General features: G+C 31.1%; 1 protein-coding gene across 1 annotated transcript in view; it reads right to left on the bottom strand.

The window, feature by feature from the left end:
* Positions 1 to 15,323, bottom strand: part of LOC118199333 (WD repeat-containing protein 11-like) — a 153,600-nt gene that overhangs the window by 134,059 nt on the left and 4,218 nt on the right. Inside the window, exons 2-6 of the mRNA XM_035371166.2 lie at positions 12,675 to 12,744; positions 9,093 to 9,134; positions 3,364 to 3,517; positions 490 to 663; positions 174 to 381 (exon numbers count right to left, since the gene is read on the bottom strand). Coding sequence (XP_035227057.1) covers positions 174 to 381; positions 490 to 663; positions 3,364 to 3,517; positions 9,093 to 9,134; positions 12,675 to 12,744 — 648 coding nt within the window. The remainder of the gene's footprint in view (positions 1 to 173; positions 382 to 489; positions 664 to 3,363; positions 3,518 to 9,092; positions 9,135 to 12,674; positions 12,745 to 15,323) is intronic.

A 15,323-nucleotide genomic window follows, 5' to 3' on the forward strand; every position in this document is an offset into this window, starting at 1 on the left:
TAAGTACAGTACAATATTTCTTCAAAAATAAACAGAAGCTCTAAATTTGGCTAAAAGGCAGAAAAAGAGCAGATTCATAAAATTTAGACACCAGACAAAATTTAGAATACTTTTCAAAATTATGAAAAAAGTTAACACCTTTAAGAGACAATAATGAAAATAAAATAAATAACCTTGCACGAGAATCTGCTTTAGCTAAAAGCCACATCCTCTTTGTGATTGTGCTACGTGAAGCTGCTTTGTTTCTATCATCTGAAGAAGTGCTACTTGATGATGAGGAGGCAGTTGTAGGATTGGATATGTAGAATTTTCTGCCATTGCTTGAGGGAGTTTTATGAACATTGAAATCATCGACAAATAATATACAGTCAGAAGCTAAAACTGCACCAAACAAGGTTGAAAAAAAAATTAAATGAAAAATGTTAAATAATGCAGATTACTAAAATGCAAAATATTAAATAAAAATGCTTATACAAAAATTTTGCTTACAAGTTATATTACTTTCCGAAAATGGATCAAAAGCAAATGAGAAAAGTGATTCTGTATATGATTTCTTCCACAACTTGGTTCCAGATTCAGTATTCCATAAAATCATAGAATAGGGAGGATGGAGACCAACTAATAAATGCTGACAATTGTCTCTACCAGAAAGCCAATCAATATCTGAAATAAAAGAAGCATTATTTTAAAATAGTATATATTCTGAATCACCCATACTTATGTAATGATATGAATTCTAATTACAATCAAATTGTCCTAATTAAATCAAAAAATCCTAAAGACAGGATTTAACTTTGTGAAAGACAAATGACAAATCATACAAAAATTTTGTACTTAACATTCCTTTTAAAATAGAGATATTAATAAAAAATTACCAATAATTGTCAAAAAAATAAATAAAGCATTAGATTCTTTTTTTTTTTTTTTTTTTTTTTTTTAATTTGTAGGTTTAAGAAAACATCATGGTTACTGTCTTGTGCATTTATTGCTCTGTAAAAAAGGCACTTTAATCGAATTTTTACCAAAGTAATAGATAATATTTAAAATAACTCTTATCATCTCTTTATATATTGTTTTAAAATTATTTCATGCTTGATTTATATAGATTTTACATAACATTTCTTTAACAATCATTTAATACAAAATTCTCAGTATTCTTCATAAATGAATTTAAGATCTTAAACAGATAAGAAGAAAGATTAATATGATAATATTTTGGGAAAATATTACTGGCTTTAATTAAAAAAAAAAAAAAAAAGAGAGAGAGAGAGAGAGAGACAGCAAAAGAGAGAAAGAAAAAAAAAAAAAGAAAGAGGTGAAGAAAATAATGATTCTTAAGACATTAAAATTCTATTTCAGTAACCAAGCATCAATTAATTTTATTATTTGTAGTTATACAGTAAGCATTAACTGTCCTTCCCTGGCCTCCATTTTTAATTTGATGTATTTTTTAAATGATTCTAAAGCAATGACTCAAGACTGCACTGTCATATTTTCTTATCATGATTTAGTATGAAAATAAGTTCAATATAAATCAAATTTTGAAATCTTTTGAATCGCAAAAATATGTATGAACATCTTAAACCATAATTTGCAATATAATATTTGCAATGTTATCAAACTAATGAAAATTTATTGTTTATGTGATAATTTGTTAAGTATGAAAAAAATCTTTCCCATCACACAAATGACTTAAGAGTTTCTTTGCCTAGGTCTGATAACATGCTTAAATGTGTACCTATTTTCAAAATCTTATCTTTATATGCAGCATCAGACTGAAAGGCACACTATGCAGGCTGTTGCTTGGCTTAATGGATAAATATCCCAAAAGATCAATTTAAATAAACTGTTTTCCTGTGTGTTTTATTAAATTGCACCTGAAACATCATCTGTCCTGGATAACAACATGCCTTTACCTTGCTGTTATAAATATTTTTTCCCAATCATTTATACTGACTTTTCCAAGAATTAAATTGATATCACAAGCTACTAAACTAAAGAAAGATTCATTTTCTTCAAGTGATATTACAAAGACATGTGTCTTTCTTACAGAAAGCATATGATATGTAAGTAAAGTAGGCAGAGATTAACTTTTTCACAATTTCAAAAGTTTGCAATTTTTAAGAAGTTAAATGCTTAGAATAGTAAAAAGAAAAATTTAGAATAAATGTAGAGAAATTTAATTATAAATAGAGCAATCTTAATAAAATCATGACCCATCATGATTTGCAATGTTATGAAGCCCTTAGCTATAACAACTTTCTCAAAAAATAAATATGATTTGCCGAAATATGGCATTAAACTTGCTTTATAGTTACACCCTTTATACATCCCACACATAAAGACAACATTGATTTTCAGATTTCTCGAATCTGTCATATAAGAATACTTTTTTTTAAAAAAAAAAAAAAAAAAAAGAAAGCAAAAAAATTGTATTAAAAGTTTTCAATTAAAGTAAAACTTGAAGATTGAATTGAACAAAAAATAATTTTGCATGCAATTTTTGAAAATTATACTTATTAAAAGATATAAATAAAATTTAATAAATTAAATATATGGTTAAATCTTTAAAGTCTTAAGATTCATTGGCTAATCTTTGGAATATGGTAACAGGTAGTTTGGTGACATTTTGGTAAGGCAATAAAGGTTACTAGCTAGGACTTTAGCAGTGTACATGGATAAAGTCAAGAGTGTGCGCAATGCGATTTTTGTGCAATTCTGGGATTTTTTTTTAAGTGAAAATAGGTCGACGTGTGCATGGATACCGTGTATGTGCAATTCTTAAAAACGCGGCAAGCAGTGGGCGATTCTGCACTTTCTCCCAATTTCGCACCTAATCTTCGTCATGATTAAACACTTTTGTTCCATAAAAGTTTTAGTATAAGCGTAATTCGGCTAGCAGACTGTTGGAAAAAATGTTGAGTAAAAAAAAAAATGCCTTTACTTCGTGAAAACAAAATGGCGTCCAATACAAAACTAGCAGGTTGCTGTAGCAGGGTTGGTCGCCAAATTTTCGCCAAGTTACCATAATCCAAAGATTAACCGATTCATTTTCTCAATACAGTTTCACAAAACTATTATTTGAATAACATTTGAAGTTGTTTACAGTTCTTGCAAGTACATTAAGGCAAGGGCAGAAGAATTAATTCAAGAAACATAAACAAACATTAAAGATGCAGCACCTAACTTCTCTCTGGAAAACTATATATACATATATAACCTGAAAACAAAACTTTTAAATAAAAAATAAAAACTAGCTTTAAAATTACAAAGTACTGAAAACAGACTGTCCCCCCTTACGAGATTAATCTCCCAGACATTTACATTTTAACACAGTTAACAATCAGAAAAGAAGTGCAAGACCTGATGCTGGTTTTCCAGTTTCAGAGAAAGTAGAAATTGTTCTTCCATCTTTGGCATCCCATACCACTATTAATCCACTGGCATCAGCAGATGCCAGTTTCAGTGTGTAAGGATGAGTTAAATCATGATAATAATTTTCATGAGCCCATTTTACCTAAAAAATTGAATATACAAGCTACATTGAGTAAAGTAAATAATTAGTATACTTTACACTAAAAAGAATGAAATAATATAAAGCAACTCTACCATAATTTTGTCACAATATGGCTTTTGAAACACAAAAGAAAATTAAAAATAATTATGCATGAGATTACTTAAACTATGTCATTTCAAAATTCCTTACTGATTATTCATATTTAAATACCTCAAAAACCACTTAATTATCCCTATTTCATATGCAAATGAATTCAAATTAAATGAATATCCTGATATAGAAATAAAAATGATTGAGCAGGCAATAATTCTATAGCAGGTATTAGGCTAACTCTTGTCATAAAATAATTTAATTGGGAGATAGAAATATGAACATAAAATATGAAATAAAAATGAAAATTAAACACAGGAATCTCTTATTTAAGACAGTTAATTAATCCTTGTGAAATATCATGTTAAATAAAATTAAATAGGATAGAAACATGACTGCAAAGAATGGCTTTATAGATTTGATGAAATTGCTCATTTTTTCAAATGTGAAGAATGAAACTTCCTTTAGTATATGAGAGAGGTAATTATTCAATATTTATAATATTATGACTAGCACTTCTAGTATACCTTAAAAGTTAATCATATAACTGAATTTTTTAAATTTCATCTGGTGACACATGTACAGAAATGGTTAAAAATTAGCAAATAGTTATTTGGAAACTTTTCCAAAGCAGTAGGTGATGAAACACTCTTTCCTCTCCAGTTTCTCATCAGAAGGTATTGTTAAGAGTGTCATTTTTTATAGTATAATGACTGTCAAAAGTTCATTGCGCATGTTCAAATATTATTATTTGGCGAAATTTTGCTTTAGCTGCAAAAAAAATTGTAAGAAGCTACCAAAAAACTAATAGTATTCTAGTTTGACTTCATATTTATAGTGCACAAAGACTACATTCTTGAATGAATTATTATAGTAATATACCCAATAATAATAATTTTCTCTAAAGCCCACTGATAACAAATTCAGAAGAGGAAAAAAAAATCTGAAAAGTTTCAGATTTTAAATTACGTCCAAAGGGGCATTTTTTTAACATTTTGTCTGCTACCTTTATTTACTAAATATCACAATCTTCGCACTTGCACCATAAAATTAAGTTCAAGAGCAATATCGCAAAATAGTTTTAAATTGAGCATACCTTTAGAATTTCTGATACAGAATCTCGCTCGCTGGAGGTAAAAATGTTTTTTCTGTACAACGTTGCCATTGCTTGCTCAGAAATCCTTGAGTTTTTAATCAAAAATTTGTTAAAGTTTTACAAAATATGAAACCGCTAATAAAACAAATTCCAAATTTGGGCTTTCACATGCCCATATTCGCAGTAGGATTACGTTATTCAAAATTCGATGGTTCTATGCACCGTTGTTTTATCATAATGCAAGAAATATTCATACATTTATGCAGATTTTTCATCATTTAATTTCTTCATATATTATGCAGGACTCAACATTTGGTGGCAACAGTTTGAAAAGTGAAACGGACATTTATAGTGAACCAACGTAATATCGTAAAATGAAAACAATAGTCCTTCAGGGACAAAGCCCCTTTGGACTAATAAAAATGGTTACAATCAAGTAAAAGAGTAGTTGTGCAAATGTAATATTACAACACTACTGGAATAGCAACCATTTGAAATTCTAATAAAAATTTCGTGGATCACTACTTTACAAGAAATATTAGAAGAGAAAAAGCTAAAAGGCTTGAAAGATAATTTTTGAGGTGATAATATATTTGAAGAGATTGCAGAATACCAATCTTAAAACATTTAGTTATACATGATTATTAAAATCAGTACTTCTAAACCTCATAGTATAAAATTTCTATTTTATTATACCTAACCACACATTGGGTCATCGAAGAAATTCTATGATAATAGGCTAGTATAATCATGAAACAAAAAAGGAAGTGTTCTTATTTCAGACTAGAACTTTCATTCAAGAGATAACATATTGGTACTCTTCTATTATCAAGACTAGATTCAGAAATGTATGTACAGGGTGATTATAATTAAAGTTTAAGTTTCAAAACGCTATAAAAAAAGAACCACTCATGAAAATGACGTCAAATTTGAAAGGAATGTTATTGAAGAAGGCGGAAAGCGTATGGCAGAAGAAAAAATTTAGTTTCAAAAGTTAGCAACAGATGGTGCTGCAAGCGGAAGAAGACGTAAAATAAAATGTTAGTTAAATTTCAGTGTTATAAAGCCGTCAGGTATCAGGCTGTTCCTCATTTTGCGTCTCAGACGTTCGCCATGGGTGTTTCACTGCAGGACCGCGCTCTGCTGGTAAAGCTGTATTACAAGAATGATGATTGTGCAAGAGTAGCTCTGCAAAAATTCAGGACACTGAAGGGTATAAAAGAAGGCATTGGTCCAATGAGTGTCGTAGGTCTAAAGAAAATGATGCAAAAATTCGAAACGACAGGTTCGTTTGATGTGCAATCTGGTAGAGGGAGAAAACGAGTGCATTCGACGGTAGTTGAAGAAGTGGCCCCAGCATTACAGGAGGGGTCGGCCGGTGGTGTGCAACCGTGCAGTGCACGAGGAATTGCCCGAACATTGGACAGGCCTACGAGCACGGTGCTGAAAATTGTACGAAACATCCTGCAATGCTATCCGTACAAAATTGGCTATGTGCAGGAGTTGCTTCCGTCTGACCTGACAGCTAGGGAGACGTTTGCGTTAGAATTCCTGGCTCGCATGGAAGTGGATAATGAATGGCCGTGGAAAATTTTGTGGACAGATGAAGCCCATTTCTATCTGACAGGATACGTGAATACCCAGAATTGTCGAATACGGGCAACAGAAAATCCATTGGCAACGCACCCCGTACCACTTCATCCTGAAAAGGTCACTGTATGGTGTGGCTTTATGGCATCATTCATCCTACAACCATATTTTTTCGAGCAGACGGGTGCTTCCGGTCCTGTTACCGCAACCGTCACTGGTCAGAGGTATGCGTCTCTTTTGCGCAACCACGTGATTCCAGCTCTGCAACAGCATAGATGTGTGGATGAAATCATTTTTATGCAAGATGGCGCTCCTCCGCACATTGCACATCCCGTGAAGCAGCTGCTGAGGCGCCATTTCGGAAATGCTCGAATTATCAGCCGTCATTTCCATACAGCCTGGCCGTCCCGATCGCCTGATCTTACTCTGTGTGATTTCTGGCTGTGGGGATATCTGAAGGATGTTGTGTTCCGTGCTCCAATTGCAAATTAGCGGAATTAAAGGCACGCATTTCACAACACATTCTGAACATCACCCCGGAGACACTGCGATCCGTTGTGGAACATGCTGTTTGTCGCTTTCAACTTGTTGCACACAATGGTGGACACCATATTGAACATGTTTTGCGCCAGTCTCGTGACAGTTCCGAACTTCTTTGATGAATGGTTCTTATGCGGTACGTCGCCGCAAAACTCTTGAAACCAATTTGTCCCTTTCGATGTGATATGTACAGTCATGCAAATAAAATTATTCAACAATTCTAATTTGTCAATACGTTTTAATGTGTAACTTCCACCTTAGCCGTTGTTTTACGAATCATTTCTCGTCGTGATTCTGCCGCTTACAGCGCCATCTGTGGCTAACTTTCGAAACTAAATTTTTTCTTCTGCCATACGCTTTCCGCCTTCTTCAATAACATTCCTTTCAAATTTCACATCATTTTCATCAGTGGTTCTTTTTTTATAGTGTTTTTAAACTTAAACTTTAATTATAATCACCCTGTATATATGCATGCATGTATGGATGTAAGTGCTCATGAATGCATGTGCATATATACATACATTTCTGAATCCAGTCCTGATAACAAATGAGTAATTAACAGTCCTGATAACAGTATTAACTATATATTTCCTGACATTAGCAAAATAATGTAATGTTTTACCACAATTACACTTATTTAGCTACAGATGATTCTAAATACATTATCAAACATTAACATTTACATCAGTTAACACAATGAATTATTTTATAAACTATACTGCTTATTTTCTTACATTACTAACAGAACATAATCTTACATTAATCAAAATCGGCAAATTGTATCAATTACTGCATCGTTTAAATCAACTTCCTAATCAACTGGCTATTTTTTAACAAAAAAATACATGTAAAAAAATTAAAACTTTATAACTTCAAAACAAATTTCTGTGTTATTAATTCTAACCCTATTTCATGATGCAATTATCATTGACATATTTTAAAGCCAGAGCATGATCAAAGATGTTTTTATAAAGAGAGGGAAAGAGAGGAAGGGGCAGAGAGAAAGACAGTTTTCAATATTGCAGTCCCCACCCTTCACACACATGTATGCGCTTGCAATACATAAAACCTCATATCTCTAAAATCCACCCACTTTAGTCATCAAAGATTTGAAATTAACATTAAGTTAAAAATCACAATATATAAAACATGACAAAAAAACAGCACATTTTACAAGAAATCAGTACAAAGTAACCAAAAAAGTTCTTGCTATTTCTGACATGACATTGGAAGAGTGGATCCCAACATAAAAACAGTGGTCAAATCTGGCAATGAAGTTGTTAGGATGGGACTCCAGACATTGACCAAGAGTATAACAGCACATTGGATTGGTACTTCAAACATAACTCACACAACAACTGACTGAAATGGATGCGCTCATTCAGAGTTCTTTGCTGTATGATTTTAAAGTGGGCCTGTCAGCAGTAGAATCAAGTCGCAGAATTTGCCAGGCCTTTGGGGATGCTGCCATTAACGATCGAACCACTAAGCAATAATTCCAAAAGTTCAGGTCAGGGTATTTGTTTCTTAGTGATGCATCATGCAGTGGTCGGCCACAAGCGCTGGATGATGAGGCCCTGAGAGCAGCGATAGAGAGTGACACTAGCCAAACATGTCGTGAGCTTGCTGCCCATTTCCTGGTAATTAATGAAATGATCAGACTCCATTTGTGCACGACAAAGGAAAGGCATTCAAGTCGAGCAAGTGGGTATCCCCCACTCACTGTCCAATGCAAACAAGCAACAGCAGGTTACTGCCTGTTTGTCATTGCTTACTTAGTAATGATTATCAATACAGATGACCCACATAAAAGAGGAAAACATTTTGTAAGATACTGGTTGTGTACATAATGAAGTCAGAGGCAGAAAGTGACAAATTCTAGTTTTCACTTTGCTTCACCCATTGTTTGTGGTTATTTGTGGTCGCTCATATTCAATACAAAATTAATTGTCACTTTTCCCATTTTTCCAAATATGTTTGCTTCTGAAAAGGAGAGATCTGTGTCTGATCCCCCTCAAAATGGATACAGTTTTAATTAAATATATACCAAACTAAGATAGCTTTTGTGTCTAATATTAAATGTTACATTGCTGTGTTTCTCTTCTACTTGATATGTTTCATAATCTTAAATTATAAATCCTTTTCAATAATAATTGACAAATTTAATTAAAATTCAGTAAACTGATTATTTATTTAGTTCTTTTAGATTAATTTTTTTAATTTAATAAAACTAAGTAGTAAAAATTTTAAACAATTTACCTTCACAATGTCACTAGTATGTTTCTCCAAGGTTTGAAAGACCTGCAGGAAAAACATGTCATAGTTAAGTACTTCAGACTTGCATTCTTATCAGCAACATATTAGAAGATAAATTCAAAACACAAAAATAGAGATTTTACTTTCAAATTCCACTTAAATAAGCAAATTATAATTAATATTATTAATGTGTGATGATGGTATCAAAATCTACAGATTATTTTACCAAGTGTATAACTTCAAGGGATCAATCATGGTTTACAGCATACTATAAACAAAGCATGATGTGATTTACAAGTTATCATAGTGTATAAAAATTAGGTAATACTTTTTTTTTTTTTTTAATCTTGAAAATAATCCCACAAACAGGTGCAATCAAGTGCAATACTACTGTTTTTTTTTTTTTTTTTTTTTTTTTTTTTTTGTGTGTGTGTGTGTGTAAGCCAAACAATTCAAATAACAAAGCTGTAAAATTTGGTAAATGAGATAAGCTCAATTCTTTGGAAATCATTTGGTCAGCGAAGAAAGAAAAATTTCATTCTTGTTCACATGGAATCAGTGTCATCTTGGTACATCCTATTGGTGATTCCTTGTCATGAAATTGATAGCAGTTAATTATTTCACAAACTATCTGCAAATATTCATATCTGTTCTCTTAACTTAACATGCATCTGAAGAGCTTATTTATTATCGTCACATTCAACTGAATGATATACACACATTGCGACCAGATAGAAATCAGCTATCAAGATGAGCAAACATCACACATCATCATCTGATCATAAATATTCTCACCAAGTTCTAATTAGCTCAAGATCACCCAGATGCTGTGTTTTTATATAGAGAGGGGAGAAAAATAAAAGTAGTTTGAGTAGGACTACCAAATAACATGTACATTGCATTATTGACAAAAACAGGTTTGATTTTAATGTACCTGTATATTTTTAATTTTATGTTTGACAAAACTTTCATTTTTTGTTAAAAATGTATGGGTACTTTCTGTTAATATGTGTCCCTGCAAAAAAAAAAACCCACAAAAATATTGATTTATGTGGCAACCCACTATGTCACCCAAATGTATTTAATTGAGAACATAGATATGCCTATGGTGCATGTGCATTTGCACCTTCAATGCTCATTTTTCTGATTAGCATTTCTTTTTATACTGAGCACATCTGTTTTTATCATAATGAATCATGATGAAACTGTGAAGTTTGTCCTATTTTATTTTCACTACACTGAAGTATATTAGGATATATGTGATGCAAGATTGGAAGTGGTATCCAATGCCGAGTTTGTGCACTTCTAATTTTTTTTAAAGCAAAAATAGATCACTGCATACATGGGAAGAATAACAGTGCAAAAATCTTAGAAGTGCACAAACTTAGAAGTTTTTCTTCTAATGGAAAAGAAAAAGATTTTAAAAAGTAGGCTGCAACAAATGCATCATGGAAATAGACATAAAGATAACCAAAACAAATGTTTCTCTCCAAAGCTGCCAATGAATTCACATTTCAGTAGGAGTATGGATAATCAGAAAGTACCAAAATTAATTTAATGAATTATTGTTATAAAAATAGATGACAAAAAGTATTGCTCAAAATTAAAGTGAATATGAAACAATTTATTTTAAATCAGTAAAGGCTAATTTTACTGAAGCCATTATTTTAATATATTATTTATTCTTTGACATAGAACTGTACTATTCAGAACCTCTGAATTTAGTAGGACAGAAAATACCTTCATGTTTAAAAGTAACTGAATGGATAAGACTATCAAACACCAACAGTTTCCTCAAGTTTGACTCCTATAACTGAAAGCTATGGAAAGGCTTACAGGTCACTGAAAGCTACAGAAAGGATTACAGGTACAGGTAAATGTGGGTGATACACCAGAAATTCACTACTAGTCATACAGGTATAGTCCTGCCGTAATAATAGCAGCATTACTTTTATGATAAAAGTCATAAAATTAATGCTGCTGTTATTTACTGATTTAGATTTTTATTATAACATTGAAAAATCAATCTTATAACAAAAATTTAAGTCAGTTTTACTTTAAAATTCCTTTTCAATGATATTCCTACTGCATTTCATAGATGTAAAATGAAATTTTAGGAGGAATCGATAAGAAACTTTAATCAAAGAATAACTGAAAAACAGTTATCATATGAAGAGATAATGTAAAAATGTAAGGTACTCATAATGATGCTAATACAAAATTGCAATTTAGCAGCGAATCAGAGATTTAAATTCATAGCGCATTACAGAAGTGAAGGCCAATTGGTAGTCTATAAGCTGCATGTTCTCAACGAGGTCCTTACCATCAACACAGAGCTAAATTAACTAAATTTATTATTATTGATCAAATTTCACATTTCCATTTTTATAATCCTCTTATAGTTTCCTCATATAAAGATTATCTTCATATAAAGATTATTTGAAATTAATATCACAAGAGTTTTGAAATAATAGATATTTATCATTTCAGGATATATTTCTAAACATTTAGTAAACATGGCATATTGTGTCGCTTCTGACCCTAAGATATTCTTCAAATTGACCCTCAAAAGTACAAAAATGATCTTCCATTAAATTTCAGTATAAAGAAATAATAGATTAAATGGCACTTACATACTTTTTTATTCACTATTAAGCTTAAACTATAACTTAAATGCATAAGAAACAACAACAAAAGTTATGTATTTTTCAGTTTAATCTGATCTCAGTTGAAATTCTGATCGATATTTTACAGGGTAACTCAAAGTCGCTGCACACTTGATGTACTATAATAAATAAGAATAATAAAATTATACAATGTAATTAATGTATTCCAATGTACATGCAATTTCATGAATAAATGTATCATTGTATATCATTTGTTAATGTATAATAATGTATAATGTGTATCATTTGTTAAACATTTAGTTAAAAAAGAAAAAATGCTTAGAAAGTGTTTAGTGGATCACTAAGCATTTTCAAGTATTTATCAATGTCTCATTTAGCTCATAATCTCCAAGGTATTGCTGGCATATGGAAATATTATCATCTCATAAAGACGTAGCAATTACTATATTAAAAATTTCTGAAAGAATAATACAAAATTGTACAAAAACTATAGGAACCCATCACCTGTAGTATTTGCACAGTTTCAGTATCAACTACAGCATTTTCAAGTATTTATCAATGTCTCATTCAGCTCATGTCTCCAAGGTATTGCTGGCATATGAAAACATTATCATCTCATAAAGACATAGCAATTAAGTTTATCTGAATTCATGCTTTCAGATTACTGTATGTAAAGTTTCTTAAAGAATAATATAAAATTGTACAAAAACTATAGGAACCCATCACCTGTAGTATTTGCACAGTTTCAATATCAACTATAGTTCTCTGATGAAATTCTATGCATCTATGAACTTGTTTCAATACATAAATTCATATCTACTTAGAAGAAGATTATTTATTGTAGTAAATAAATTTGTAATTATCGTGTCTACTATCACAGAAGACACATGTGCCTTTTAGCTCAGCCTATATATAAAATAGGACTAATTTTTTACAGACAAAATTTAAGTAACAATACCTTAACATGTTGTGTATCAATAATAACTACGTGGTTGTGACATCCATATGCTATGAATGACTGCCATCCCCTGAAAATAAATAATTACATTCAATATTTATTTGAATTTAAATAAATTTTATAAAAAAGCAAATAACTTATTTAAACCATAAAAATGGTAGCTCAGCAACATTACTATGCAAAATCTGTATTTTTCTCGAAGCTGCGTGTGATACTAAACTTGTGCAATTCTATGATGTTCTTTTAAGTGAAAACAGATTTCTGTATACATTGGGAAGAATATCAGTTTAGTTCTCTCCATGTACATAGCAATCTGTTTTCACTAAAAAGACATCAATGAATTGCATAAATTCAGCCTTGGCAATACACAAATCAAACATTATACATATATTATATTCATTATTATAAAACAGTTTTTTTTTTTCTTTCATGAAACTTTATGTAGTGTTAGGATTGCCGCCATCTAGTTAGATTTCACATCAATAGCACTAAATGGTGCCTTGTAACAAAAAAAAATCTTATATATGAAAATTTTAGACAGCTTATGAATAGAAACTTTCGAAAATGTAATACAAATTTTGAAATCCGGACTCGTCAGAACTTCGGCGATTCCAGATTTGGAATTTTTCTAGATCATCAGTTTAAAACCAGTTAAGATGGCATGCAGAAATTATAAAGTTTAAAATATGAAATTGTGATTTATGAAATAATGAAGCATTTATGATCTAAAGGGTATCAATATTTACAAAAAAAAGGCTTAATATTTATTTGTTTGCTTTATTAAACATTTCTTTCAATATAAGTTTTAAGTTCCCCCCTTATATTTTCTCTTTAATTCAGTAGACAGACATAATTTCCTGTTCAGTTCCATTGTTCAAGTCCTGTAACTGCTGCGTCGAGAATTCCAACTAACTTGTCAATCAATTTTTTTTTTTTTTTTTTGTTTTGTTTTCAATAATCTCTTTGTCACTTTCTTCACTACTGGTAGCGGTATTTTCTGGATCTAGAACCATACTACAGATTTCACCGCCCGTTAACTGATTGATGATTGGGATATTGTCATCGCACTCAAAAACTTCTGTTATGCAATCTTCATTTATTACACATTTCTTTGCAAAATCCATTAATTGAAAAATTTCATGTTTGTTTTGCGATATCTGAAAACTTTCAAATTCGCAGCTATCAACTTCATCATCTTCACCATGAAATATGGTAGCTGGCCACAAATTATGCCAAGCATTTCTTAAAGCATCTGAAGACACATCCTCCCCCAATCTTATGATACTCCACACAGCAGATTTTATGCTAAACTATTTCAAAAATTCTTGAACAGTCTTTCCATTATTTAAAAAATTTAACATGGATTTTAAAAATGCTACTTTATATTTGCACTTCAGTGCACGCGCTATTTTGATATCCATAGACTGAATGATGGACATACAATTTGAGGAAAAAATAATATGGATACATTATCTTTCACTAAAACTTTAAGTGAAATATGAGCCATACAGTTATCTAAAATCAGGATAAATTTTTCATCATTATGTAAACCAAATGAATTCAAATGTTGCCGAGCCTTGGCTATGAAATTATTTTTAAATCAATCATTCATTAACGCTTGTGTCATCCACGCTCTTTTACGTACAGGTTAAAAAATGGGAACATCTTTACTCCTTTAAATGCTCGAGGTTGTGTATTTTTTCGATTAAGAAAAGTTTACACATGCGTATTCCTGAAGCTTTTGCACATAATATAACTGTTATAAAATTTCACTTATCTTCTTTCAAATATGTCCAGTTATTATGAGTGTAAAATATTTAATGCTACTTAATAAATTTCATAAAATTAATTTTATTCTCAAACGTACTAATAATTATGTTAATTAAGTTATGTTTAATAATAATGCATCCTACTCATGTTCAGGCATAGATATAAATAATATTTTTAACTGAATTTATTCAGCTCCCATTTGCTCATAGGTCCTTAATTTTTTTCATTAATGGTCTTTAAAAGTACTTAATTTCCGTGTGCAGAAATGTGTACGAAACCTGGTTAAGCTATTCATTGGGAGTACATTATGCCATGGATTGGGAATATGTTAAACCTTGAATTAGGTATATCTTAGACCAATGATTCTCAACCACTGTGCAGTGGCACTTTGGTGTGCCACCACATTTTAAAAATGTATACAGTAAAATTTATAATGGGTTTATATGATACTCATGAGAAATTCAGTTTTTAAGACATTAATAGGTGTGCCAGTCTCCCTTCGGAATCTTTGACACCAGTTGAAATCTTTTCTATAGAGACTGCCAAGGTATTTTGCACCACATATTGCCAGAAAAGACCAGTTTCATCAGCACTGTAAATTTGTTCCAGAGATAATTTTTCACTATTAACGAGTTCATTGAATTCATCTGTAAGTAGTTCAGCATCTTCAGTATTAGCTGAAGTGTTTTCATTTGAAATTTTTAATTGCTATATACCACGGCAATTTTTAATTTGGTTATCCAGCCTGACAAATATGTGCACTCAGTTTTCAAGTTCATTCCTTTGTGAAATATTTTAGCTCGAGCATTGGACCCCTAAATGACACACCCTCCCTGCCATGCTGTCTCACTTATTCAGTCAACACTTTGTCATAATCTT

Source organism: Stegodyphus dumicola, chromosome 2 (genome assembly GCF_044657685.1).
Source record: "Stegodyphus dumicola isolate Sdum_Otavi_A_Nest chromosome 2, ASM4465768v1".
Classification (NCBI taxonomy): Eukaryota; Metazoa; Arthropoda; class Arachnida; order Araneae; family Eresidae; genus Stegodyphus; species Stegodyphus dumicola.